This window comes from Podarcis pityusensis, assembly GCF_964106645.2.
Source record: "Podarcis pityusensis genome assembly, chromosome: 13".
Taxonomy (NCBI): Eukaryota; Metazoa; Chordata; class Lepidosauria; order Squamata; family Lacertidae; genus Podarcis; species Podarcis pityusensis.
The window spans coordinates 55,481,279-55,492,702 of NC_138038.1; the positions used below are offsets into that span (position 1 = coordinate 55,481,279).

At 49.5% G+C, this 11,424-nt stretch overlaps 2 protein-coding genes across 2 annotated transcripts in view; both read right to left on the reverse strand.

Annotated features, from left to right (window-relative positions):
- The window catches only part of LOC308460987 (uncharacterized protein), a 43,737-nt gene extending 36,368 nt beyond the window's left edge, over positions 1-7,369 (reverse strand). Inside the window, exon 1 of the mRNA XM_080977534.1 lies at positions 6,727-7,369. Within this exon, the coding sequence (XP_080833660.1) occupies positions 6,727-7,143 (417 nt within the window). The 5' untranslated portion in view covers positions 7,144-7,369. The remainder of the gene's footprint in view (positions 1-6,726) is intronic.
- LOC308461005 (uncharacterized protein) lies at positions 171-6,322 on the reverse strand. Its single transcript, XM_080977575.1, has 4 exons — positions 6,292-6,322; positions 3,828-3,910; positions 3,284-3,410; positions 171-1,945 (listed from the first exon to the last, which is right to left on the reverse strand). The coding sequence occupies exons 2-4, from the start codon at positions 3,897-3,899 to the stop codon at positions 903-905; spliced, it is 1,242 nt and encodes a 413-aa protein (XP_080833701.1). The 5' UTR covers positions 3,900-3,910; positions 6,292-6,322; the 3' UTR covers positions 171-902.
- Positions 7,370-11,424: the final 4,055 nt, after the last annotated feature.

Genomic DNA, 11,424 nt, shown 5'->3' on the forward strand with positions numbered 1-11,424 from the left:
ACTGCCCTCTGGGGGAGGGGCCCGCACAAAGGGTGGCGCCCTTGAGAGATCTGTGGGTCACCGCCCTCTGTGCTTCAAAAGCAGCACGGCTGCCATTTTGGGGGGAGGCCTGATCCCTGCACGTGCTGCATCTTCCAAGGTTTCGGATCAGTTTTGCAAGAGCCCCCAAGCTCCTTCCGGTTCCTTTAATGTGGCTAAGAATAGGGACAAGTGAATCTCAAACAGGCAAAGGAATTTCAGAAGGGAGAAATGAATTTCAATAGGGGCAGATGTGAAATTTTGCACTTAGGCAGGACGAACCAGATGCAAAAGGATTTAGGGGTCTTGTGAACACAAGCTTAACATGAGTCCACAGTGCGATGCAGCAGCAGCAAAAAAAAAAAGATAGTCGCTGTTAGCTAGGCTGCATCAACAAAAGTATAGCATCCAAATAAGTGTAAGTAATAGTCCCACATGATTCTGCCTTGGCCAGACCTCACCTGGAGTCTTGTGTCTAGTTCTGAGCACCATCATTCGAGAAGGATGTTGACAAGGTGGAATGGGAGCAGAGGAGGGTGACCAAGATGATCAAAGGTCTGGAAACCAAGACTTAGGAGCAGCAGTGGGGGGAGCTGGGGATGTTTAGACTGCAAAATTCTTGACTTAGAGGAGTCAGGATAGTGATCTTCAAGTATCTTCACATGGAGGATGGAGCAAGCTTCAAGTTAGAAGAAAGCTGATTCCAATTGAACATCAGGAAGAACTTTCTAATGGTAGGAACAGTTCAGCTGTAGAAAGGACTCCCTAGAAAGGTGGTGGACTCTCCTTCCTTGGAAGATCTGAAGCAGGTGGTCATCTTTCATGGGTTTCTGTTGAGATTTTTGCAATGCAAGTGGCTGGACTAGATTCTACAATTCTCCCAGCTAGCTCTTTGAAAGGGAGTTCGGGCTGAAGCCCTTTCCCCATTTCAAGCACTGATATGGTTTCTCCCCACTATGAGTTCTTTGATGGCAAGTGAGACTGGACCTCTGCCTGAAGCTCTTTCCACATTCCAAGCACTGATATGGTTTCTCCCCTGTATGAATTCTATGATGGGACGTGAGATGGCAGCTGTCACGGAAGGTCTTCCCGCACACCAAGCAATTATATGGTTTCTCCCCACTATGAGTTCTTTGATGTGAAGTGAGACTGACTCTGTAGCTGAAACTCTTTCCACATTCCAAACACTGATATGGCTTCTCCCCTGTATGAATTCTTTGATGGGGAGTGAGACTTGTCCTGTGAATGAAGCTCTTTCCACATTCCAAGCACTGATATAGCTTCTCCCCACTATGAGTTTTTTGATGGTGAGTGAGACTTGCCCTGTGAATGAAGCTCTTTCCACATTCCAAGCACTGATAGGGTTTCTCGCCTGTGTGAATTCTTTGATGGGAAGTGAGATAATCTTTCCGATTGAAACTCTTTCCGCATTCCAAGCACTGATAGGGTTTCTCGCCTTTGTGAATTCTTTGATGGGAAGTGAGATCGGAGCTATGACTGAAGCTCTTTCCGCATTCCCAGCAATGGTGTTGTTTCTCCCTTTTATGAATTCTTTGATGGGAAGTGAGATGATCTTTCCGACTGAAGCTCTTTCCGCATTCCATGCACTGATAGGGTTTCTCCCCTGTATGAATTCTTTGATGGGAAGTGAGATCGGAGCTATGACTGAAGCACTTTCCACATTTCAAGCACTGATAGGGTTTTTTGACTGTATGAATTATTTGATGGTAAGTGAAATGAGCCTTCTTACTGAAACTTATTCCACATTTCAAGCACTGATATGCTTTCTTCCCAATGGAATTCCTTTGATGGAAAGTGGAATGGGAGCTCTGGGTCAGGTTCTCTCTGGACTCTGAATATCTATATGACTTCTCCAGTATGTGGATATTGTCATGGTCTCCCATGTTCTTCATTTCAAATTCATCACCTACAATGGAGAGAGAATTGGATTAGAGCCTCAGGAAGAAATGGGAGACCCAAATGATTGAACAATTCTAATTAATACTGATAGTAACATTGATAGTGGAAGAATGGAAGGGAATTAAGTGTGAAGTCTTCCTACAGTGTACACTGCCTTTGTTGACTAGTGCTCACAAACATATTTATGAGAACCTGTGATTTTGTTTGGCCCAATCACAGAATCCGCTCCACCTCAAATGTCAGTCATATTTCTGGTCAATGAAATTGCAACAGAATCAAGAAGAAAAATGCTGACAGCCTGATCATAGTTTAAAAAGCTATAACCAGAGAAAAATGTCTGCAGACAAAACAGTAGATAGCCCTCCATTCAAGGCAGGTGTGCCATCTATGTGGGGCCATGGTGGTCAAGGCTTCCCCCAATTTTCAATGAAGGGTCTGGGCCCCTCCAAACTTCTGCGGTGGCCCCATATGATACATCAGCACGCCCCGCTATGTGCAATCGCAGGCGCAAGGCAGAGCACCTGATTCAATGTGAGCTGTGGGGGTGTTAGAATCCCAGATGTTGTAGGTGGCGCTGTTAAGCTCCATCAGAATCTGGGAGATTCGGCACACAGATTACCGTATTTTTCGCCCTATAGGATGCACTTTTCCCCCTCCAAAAATGAAGGGGAAATGTGTGTGCGTCCTATGGGGCAAATGCAGGCTCCCTGGCTTCAGCCATAGCAACGCAAAGCCTCCGAAGCTTGCGCTCCGGGGTCGCGTTGCTTTCGCTGAAGCCAGGAGAGTCTGCTCTTGGAGACTGGGGGGGGGGGGAAGCAGCGCTTCCCCCCATCGCCAGCCCCGGAGGATCGGGGGGCAGCGGGAAGGCGCCCAACGCCTTCGCGCTACTCTCCGACCTGGTTTGGAGACTGGCAGTGGGGGAAAGCAGCGCTTCCCCCCACCGCCAGCTCCACAAGCTGGGTCGAAAAGCCTGCAGGAGCCGCGCAGCCTTTAAAGAGCGCGCCGCTCTTGGGGGCTTTTCCCCGAGGAGGAAGAAGGGACTGACTGGCTGTTTCAGTCCCTTCTCCCTCCTGGTCGAAAAGCCCGCAGGAGTCGCGCGTGGCTCCTGTGGGCTTTTGCGGGAGGTGGGAGAATTCCGCCACCTCCCGCAAAAGCAGGGAGAAGGTCTTGGAGTAGCGCACAGGCTGCGTGCAGCCTGTCTGCTGCTCCCAGAGCTGCGGGGGGGGGGGGGATCATATTTTTTCCTTGATTTCCTCCCCTGAAAACTAGGTGCGCCCTATAGGGCAAAAAATACGGTAATGTAAAGAATTTCAAACAGATATTATGATCCAACAGGGAGCCTTACCGAGAGAGGCCATGATCGCACGATTCTCCTCCATGACTTCCTGATGCAGAGCTCTCTGGTCAGGATCCAGCAATGCCCACTCCTCCTCCGTGAAATACACAGCTATATCCTCAAAGCACACTAGACTCTGAAAGAAAAGGTCTCCCTTTCAGAAAGCATAAAGATTATCTAGCACACATTGTACTGTTGCACGGGGGCTTGGGCAGATGGAGAAGAGGGGGGAGCCCTCAACTGGAGGGGCTGGGCAGGCGAATTCTCACCACTAAAGTTTCTTAGCTGATTTAAAGCCTATTTTAGCATTGACCAATAACCATAGAACTAGAACTGCAACAACTGATAAATAAAGCTAGTGACATTCAGGAGGAGAGTTAAGGTGAGGTGGCTGTTCATTACTCTCGGCAGATAAACATGATGGAATGGCATTTTCAGCCTTCCTTAAGGGCAGATTTGACGGAAGCAAAGAGGAAGAGATTCATTTGCGCCCAGAGATGCCCTGGCTGCCCCACTCCTCCGCCTCTTTCCCCACAAGGCTCCTTCCCCCTACCTGAGCTGGTTCCACAGTCGCTGTTTTCCCTCCACCACCAAGAAAAGATGGATTGGGAAGTTTTGCCGGCATCCTTCTGTCACCTGCAAGAGACAAAGGTAAGTGGGGAGACAGGAGTGCATGGTGTTTCTCTCAGAGGTGAAGCACTGCTTCTCTAGCACCAGACTTATTCTTATTTATTTATTAAATTTATATTCCGCCCTTCATCATAAGGTCTCAGGGCAGTTCACAGAATAAAATACAAGATAAAAATACAATAAATAATTACTGTGGTACCTCAGGTTAAGAACTGAATTCCTTCTGGAGGTCCATTCTTAACCTGAAATTGTTCTTAACCTGAGGTACCACGCCAGCTAATGGGGCCTCCTGCTGCTGCCACACGATTTCCGTTCTCATCCTGAAGCAAAGTTCTTAACCCGAGGTACTATTTCTGGGTTAGCGGAGTCTGTAACCTGTAACATCTGTAACCTGAGGTACCACTGTAAAACCAACAGTGAAGCAATACCCCCTCTTCCTGCAGTCACAAATTAAAAGGCTCTACATAGAATATTAATCAGCCCAAGGCCTGGTTGAATAGGAACGTTTTTGCCTAATGCCTAAATATGTATCATGAAGGTACCAGGGAAACCTCCCTGGGAAGTGCATTCCATAAAATGGGGAACCAGTACAGAAAAGGCCTGTTCTCGTGTTGCCACACTCCAGACCTCACATGGCGGGAGCACATGAAGAACGGCTCAGATGATGATCTCAGGTCTGGGGTGGCTTATATGGGGAAAAGTGGTCCTTGAAATATTGAAGTCAAGAGCCATTTAATGATTCAGGCCTCATCATGGGACTGAAACTGCCTTGGTCGCTCTGGTTGATGATCTCCGGCGGGCTAGGGACAAAGGTGAGAGCTGTTTCCTAGTTCTGCTGGATCTCTCAGCGGCCTTTGACACCTTCGACCATAACATCCTTCTGGAGCATCTTGAGGGGCTGGGAGCTGGGGGCACTGTCATACAGTGGTTCCGCTCCTTTCTCCTGGGCCGTGTCCAGAAAGTGGTGTTGGGGGATGAGTGTTCTGACCCCTGGGCTCTCACTTGTGGGGTGCCTCAGGGTTCCGTCCTCTCCCCCATGCTTTTTCATATCTATATGAAGCCACTGGAAGAGATCATCAGGGGGTTTGGGCTGGGTGTTCATCAGTACGCAGATGACACCCAGCTCTACCTCTCCTTTAAATCAGAACCAGTGAAGGTGGTGAAGGTCCTGTGTGAGTGCCTGGAGGCGGTTGGAGGATGGATGGCGGCTAATGGATTGAGGTTGAATCCTGACAAGACAGAAGTACTGTTTTGGGGGGACAGGGGGCGGGCTGGTGTGGAGGACTCCCTGGTCCTGAATGGGGTAACTGTGCCCCTGAAGGACCAGGTGCGCAGCCTGGGAGTCATTTTGGACTCACAGCTGTCCATGGAGGCACAGGTCAATTCTGTATCCAGGGCAGCTGTCTACCAACTCCACCTGGGACGCAGGCTAAGACCCTATCTGCCTGCGGACTGTCTCACCAGAGTGGTGCATGCTCTAGTTATCTCCCGCTTGGACTACTGCAATGCGCTCTACATGGGGCTACCTTTGAAGGTGACACAGAAACTACAACTAACCCAGAATGCGGCAGCTAGACTGGTGACTGGGGGCGGCCGCCGAGACCACATAACACTGGTCTGGAAAGACCTACATTGGCTCCCAGTACGTTTCCGAGCACAAGTCAAAGTGTTGGTGTTGACCTTTAAAGCCCTTCTTGGTAGTGGCGCCCGCCCTGTAGAACGCCCTCCCTTCAGATGTCAAAGAGATAAACAACTACCTGACATTCAGAAGACATCTTAAGGCAGCCCTGTTCAGGGAATTTTTAATGTGTGACATTTTAGTGTATTTTTGGTCTCTGTGGAAGCCGCCCAGAGTGGCTGGGGAAGCCCAGCCAGATGGGCGGGATACAAATAATTTATTATTATTTATTATTATTATTTTAGGTCAGCACCAGCACTTTGGATTGGGCCCATAAGCTAATGTGGAGTTAGTGCCGTCAGGCCAGGATCAGTTCTTATGCCCAATCAGTCTTGTCCCAGTGAGTGAGCCGGGTGCCGAATGCTGCACAGCTGAAGCTTCCAAACCGACTTCAGAGGCAGCCCTAGGTAGAATGTGTTGCAGTAATCTAAACTACAGTTAGACAAAATAAGTTAGGCTGTCCCTGTCCAGATAGAGGCACAGCCAGGCCACCAGCCAAAGCTGATGCTCCAAGACACAGAGGCCACCTGAGTCTCAAGGGACGGCAGCGGATCCAGAAGTATTCCCAAACTACATACCTGCTTCTTCAGAGGGAATGTTACCCCGTAAAGAGCAGGCAACCCCAAGCCAGTCTGAGGAACCCCCCACTAACATCCTTAGTCTTATGTGGACTGAGCTTCAGTTTGTTGGCTCTCATCCAGGCCATTACCTCACGAGCCGAGTGCATTTTGTCATTTGTACGTCTCCCCTCCTTGGGGCTCTTGGTCCCAAATATCTTCCACAAAAAGATAAAAAGAAACCATGGATTAATTTGAAAACCAACACAATGGGACCAAAGGACTCCTTCCTCCTTACCCAATGGCCTCTCTCTTGCGCTGAGCGGAGTCCTTTCTTCCTCAGGGTAATCTGGGCCCATTTCTGCAAGCAGATTTTTTCCCTTAAAGAACAAAAATGATTCCAAACAGAGAATGGGGAGAAGTGTTAGAGTCATAGAAAAGGAATGACAGAGGCAAAAACTTTAGAAGTAGCCCATATTATTATCTGGATGCTTTCCAAAAAAGAGGGGCCATTAGTAGAGCATTTGGGGATGTTCTCCCTCCTGTTTGGAGCCCCTTGGGAGCATCCAGAGGAAAGTCTCTCTCACCTGCTGCTTCTTCACCTGCTTCCTCTCCTCTGCCTGACTCAGGAGGAAGCCTTCAGCCAGGGCCACCGCCTGGGAACTGGTCTCTGCTCCGCATTCCCTCACCCAGCTCTCCATCTCCGCTGGAAGGACAGCCAGGAACTGCTCCAAGATCACCAGGTCCAGCATCTCAGCTTTCGTGTGCCTTTCTGGCTTCAGCCACTGGTGGCAAAGGTGGTGGAGTTGGCTGCAAACCTCTCGGGGTCCTTTGGCCTCCTGGGAGCAGAACTGCCTCAACTGCTGGCTCTGCATCTCTGAGCGAAGGGTGTCCTCCTCTCCCAGGATCTTCTGCACAGAGCCTTCCCAGAATCCTGCACTGCTCCCCGTTTCCATGGCCTGGCCTCTTCCTGTTTCAGGGTCAGCTGAGCCTTGCTCATCCATCTGTGCTCTCAGGAAGCCTCCAAGAGATTGGAAGGGATCTTTCTTTCTTCTTCTGCCATCTTCTGTGTGTCTGAAAAGAGGTACTAGGAAATCCTAAAGCAAATGCATTCCGCTGCCCCCCCCCCCCCATAAATCTGACACACTATCAGGAGAAGAAAAGGTTTCCTGAGTAAACGTATATGAGTCTTGGTAGGAACCAGGATTAGACTGGACCACAGAGCTTTCTCTAAGAAAGAAAAAGGAGAAGCAAGCCTCTTGAGCAGGCCAAAAGTGGAGGCAACTGAAGGGGTGTCTGTGACATGAATCAGCCTGGTTGACCCTGCCTTTCAGTCAAGGAATGAACTCAGAACAGGGAATATAAGTGAGTCATTTGTACCAAGTTTAATATGGATGCTCGGCTAGAGTGATCCTCAGGGCTTGCTCTCCTTCCCACCCCTCCGTCAGGACACATTACTTTCCTGCTTCTGTCCCGTTTTCTAGCACTTGGAAGCTCCAATGTTCTCAAGGCAGATTACGGGGGTGAGGTCCCTTTTTCTTTGTTCTGAGGGGCCAAATCCACTCCAGATTTTTGTAGGGTTTACTCCTTAGCCTTTTACTCTCCAGAAAATGTACCTCAAAGCAACAGAGGTTTGGGATCAGAGTTTTCCTTTGACAGGCTACCTTGCCCAATGGATGAGCCCAATCTGCTGCTCATCTCCCTCTACAGTACCTGAAGAAATTGCCTTCTTAACTGTTGAAGCCACGGTTGGGTCTCATTCACTCAATCCACTAGAGGCAGTCTTCACAAGCAACAGAACTCACCTAGGGCTATCATCACCTGGTGTAGCTGGCTAGAGAAAGCCATTCTCGGGGTGTGGCCACTGTCAAATGCTGACAGCTTTTAGGAACCACATGTGAGAACAAAGGTGGAGGAACTAGCCAGAAGGAGCCCGTCATTTCGCCACCGCAGATACTGCCCCTTCTCTACCGCCCCATTTCCATCTCGCCTAGGCTGCTAGCCCCAGTCCCTTTGGGATGGAGAGGACGTGGACAGGGCACTCCATGCTCTGGGATTATTGCAATGCCCGCTATGTGTGTGGAGCTGACCTTGACGATGAATCAGAATCAGCTCCAAAATCCCACAGCCAGATGATGGGCTGGGCTCCCTCTCCTCATTCATTGCATTTCCACCCACCCTTCTCTCCCAGGGGCTCAAGGGGGCATCCAGGGGTCTCCCTGTTGTCCTTTAATCCCCACAGCAGCCCTGGAGAACACCATCAATTCCTGTTTTAAAGCAGCTGCATTGCCTGTCAGTTCCTTTGCAGGGCCAGTTGGGTGGTTGTGTCTTGGGGTGAGGATGGGGCTGGTTGGGGGCTCCCCGTCTGCATGAGCTGAACAGGACCCCCTGATGCATCCCCCCCCCCTGCTTCTCCCCAATGCACCCCATGGCGGAAGACAAGGGAGACTCACCAGGTTGCAGGAGGTGCAAAGCAGAAAGACAGCAACTCCCCCTCCCCCTCCCCTGCATTGCCTTTCCTCTCTAGGAATCCAGCTCAGCTCCTTTTAACCCTGGCAAAGCCAGGCACACTCAGCCCCCCCCCCCCTCTGCAGAGCAGGAGACACGTGTGTTGAGCACCCAGAGTTGCTTCATGGGGGGGGGGAGGAGCCATAGGAGTAACCTTAAATATTCAATGCCAGATTATATATTTTTGGGTGACTTCTCATGCTCTGAAATCCTCTCTCTAGCTCTGTCTAGCAGATTCAACATGAAATGTGACAGCAACAATTGTTTTAAATTCCTTTCGGTTGACCCCAAGTGCTCAGAAAAATATGTCAAAATCTTTCTACAATTTCCACGTTTAGTTAAGCGCTTTTATTTACCTACTTGATTTAGGGTGGGGTAGTTGCCCCCCTCCCGTGCGCCAGTCTGGCAGAAGGCCTGTTTTTACTGAAACCAACCCTCTGCAGAACCTAAAGCAGAGGAATCTTAGCCAGACCTAAAACCTGGGGAGAGCCTGGCTGCTGGATAATAATAATAATAATAATAATAATATCCCATTATACCCCACCCATCTGGCTGGGTTCCCCCAGCCACTCTGGGTGGCTTCCAGCAAAATATTAAAAACCCAATAAAACCTCAAACAGTAAAAACTTCCCTAAACAGGCCAGTGGCCCACCTGGGCCAGCATCCTCACCTGGCTGGCACTTGCCCCTGATGCCCCACAGAAGGGGCGAGGATGGGGAAGCATCGCGCCCACGGCCCCCTCCACCCCAGGGCGGTCCATGCGGGGCCACAGGAGCCCCTGGACACAGACGCTGCCGCTTAACCCGAATTAAATTGAAGTGTGGGCCGCAGTAGAGCTAAGACTATCTAATGTACGCAAAGAATATATTTAATTGGGCATGCAGTACATATAATCAAACACGCAACGAGTATGAATTTCTTAGAAAGCGCAAAGCTATCAAGGGACACCTCAGATTTAAAAGGAAGTAATAATCTGGGATGCCAAGAGCCTGTTTCATGACCAACACCTTTTCCCGTGAGGACAAGAGACGCCTCTGAGCTTTGCCTTCAGCGGCCTCCACTTTCCACCTCCCTCGCCCTCTCGCTCCGGGGATTTCTTTCTCTTTTTCCTTTCTTTTAGCCTCCCCCGCCCCCCCCCCCGCCATTTCTTCTCTTCCTCAGGCGCTTCTCTTCCCCTCAGACTCCGCCATTTCAGCCCCTTTTCCTCATCTCTGGGCTCCCTCCTCCCTCTTCTTCTTTCTCCCCCACCTCAGCCTTCGCCCTTGTTCATTTGCCCCGTTTATAGTTATATTTCCCGCTCTCTTTCTCCTCAGCTTCTCCACTTTTTACCTCAGCTTCTCCTTTCCCGCCAAATCTCAGGCGTCTCTCGCTCTCTCTCCCTTTCTTCTTTCCTTCCTCTCTCTCTCTCCTCCACTTTTTACCTCAGCCTCTCCTTTCCTACCAAATCTCAGGCGTCTCCCTCTCCCTCCTTCCTTCTTTCTTTCTTTCCTCCACTTTTTAATAATAATAATAATACCTTTATTGTCAATGTACAACCTGTGTACAATGAAATTAACCGAGCCTCCCCCCCCCAAACACTCAATCTCACTGCACTCTGTGCTTTTCGCACAACACACCAACCCTGAAAGTCAGTCGCACTATACAGTAGTACAGTACCTCTGGTTACAGACACTTCAGGTTACATACGCTTCAGGTTACAGACTCCACTAACCCAGAAACAGTGCTTCAGGTTAAGAACTTTGCTTCAGGATGAGAACAGAAATCGGGCTCCGGTGGCAGCAGAAGGCCTATTAGCTAAAGTGGTAACTCAGGTTAAGAACGGACCTCCGGAACGAATTAAGTACTTAACCTGAGGTACCACTATATTCTTTTCCCTTCAGCAGCCTAACAGCCCATGGATAGAAACTGTTTTTTAGCCTGTTGGTATGACTGATGATACCTCCATATCTCCTGCCCGAGGCTGGAAGATGAAAGAGGTGCTGGCCTGAGAATTGTTCTCGCTCTCCTAAGGCAACATCTCGCAGGCTCAGGGGCAGCCCATGATATCCTGCACTGTGTTCACCACCCTCTGTAGAGACTTTCCCTCCGTGGCTGTCAAGCCAACGTACCACACTGGACTGGTAGAAGGAGGTCATCAATTGGTCTTTTAACATTGTTCTTTTGCAAGACCCTGAGGAAATGGAGTCTCTGTTGGGCCTTCCTAACCTCAGCTTCTCCTTTCCTGCCAAATGTCAGGCGTCTCTTTCTTTCTTTCTTTCTTTCCTTCCTTCCTTCCTTCCTTCCTTCCTTCCTTCCTTCCTCTCTCCTCCACTTTTTACCTCAGCTTCTCCTTTCCCGCCAAATGTCAGGCGTTTCTTTTCTTTTCTTTTCTTTTCTTTTCTTTTCTTTTCTTTTCTTTTCTTTTCTTTTCTTTCCTTCCTTCCTCTCTCTCTCTCCTCCACTTTTTACCTCAGCGTCTTCCTTCCCGCCAAATCTCAGGCATCCTCCCTCCCTTGCTCGGCAACCGTGTTCATTTCAGTTAACTTGAAGGGACATTTTTAAATTGGGGTTTTTGCCCACGCCGAGCCCTGTCTCCGGAGCCTCCCCTTCTCCCCCCAACTCTCTTCTGTTGTGGGAATAGGGTTCCAGAGGGCCGTCGGAAGGGGCCACGAGGGCCGGATGCTGAGTGCGTCTCTCTCTGTCTGTATAAAGGTGGAATATGAAAAGAACTGAAGAGAACCTGCAACACATATAAAAAAATGAAAAATCAGTACTTCTGGAATGGGTTGCCATGTTTT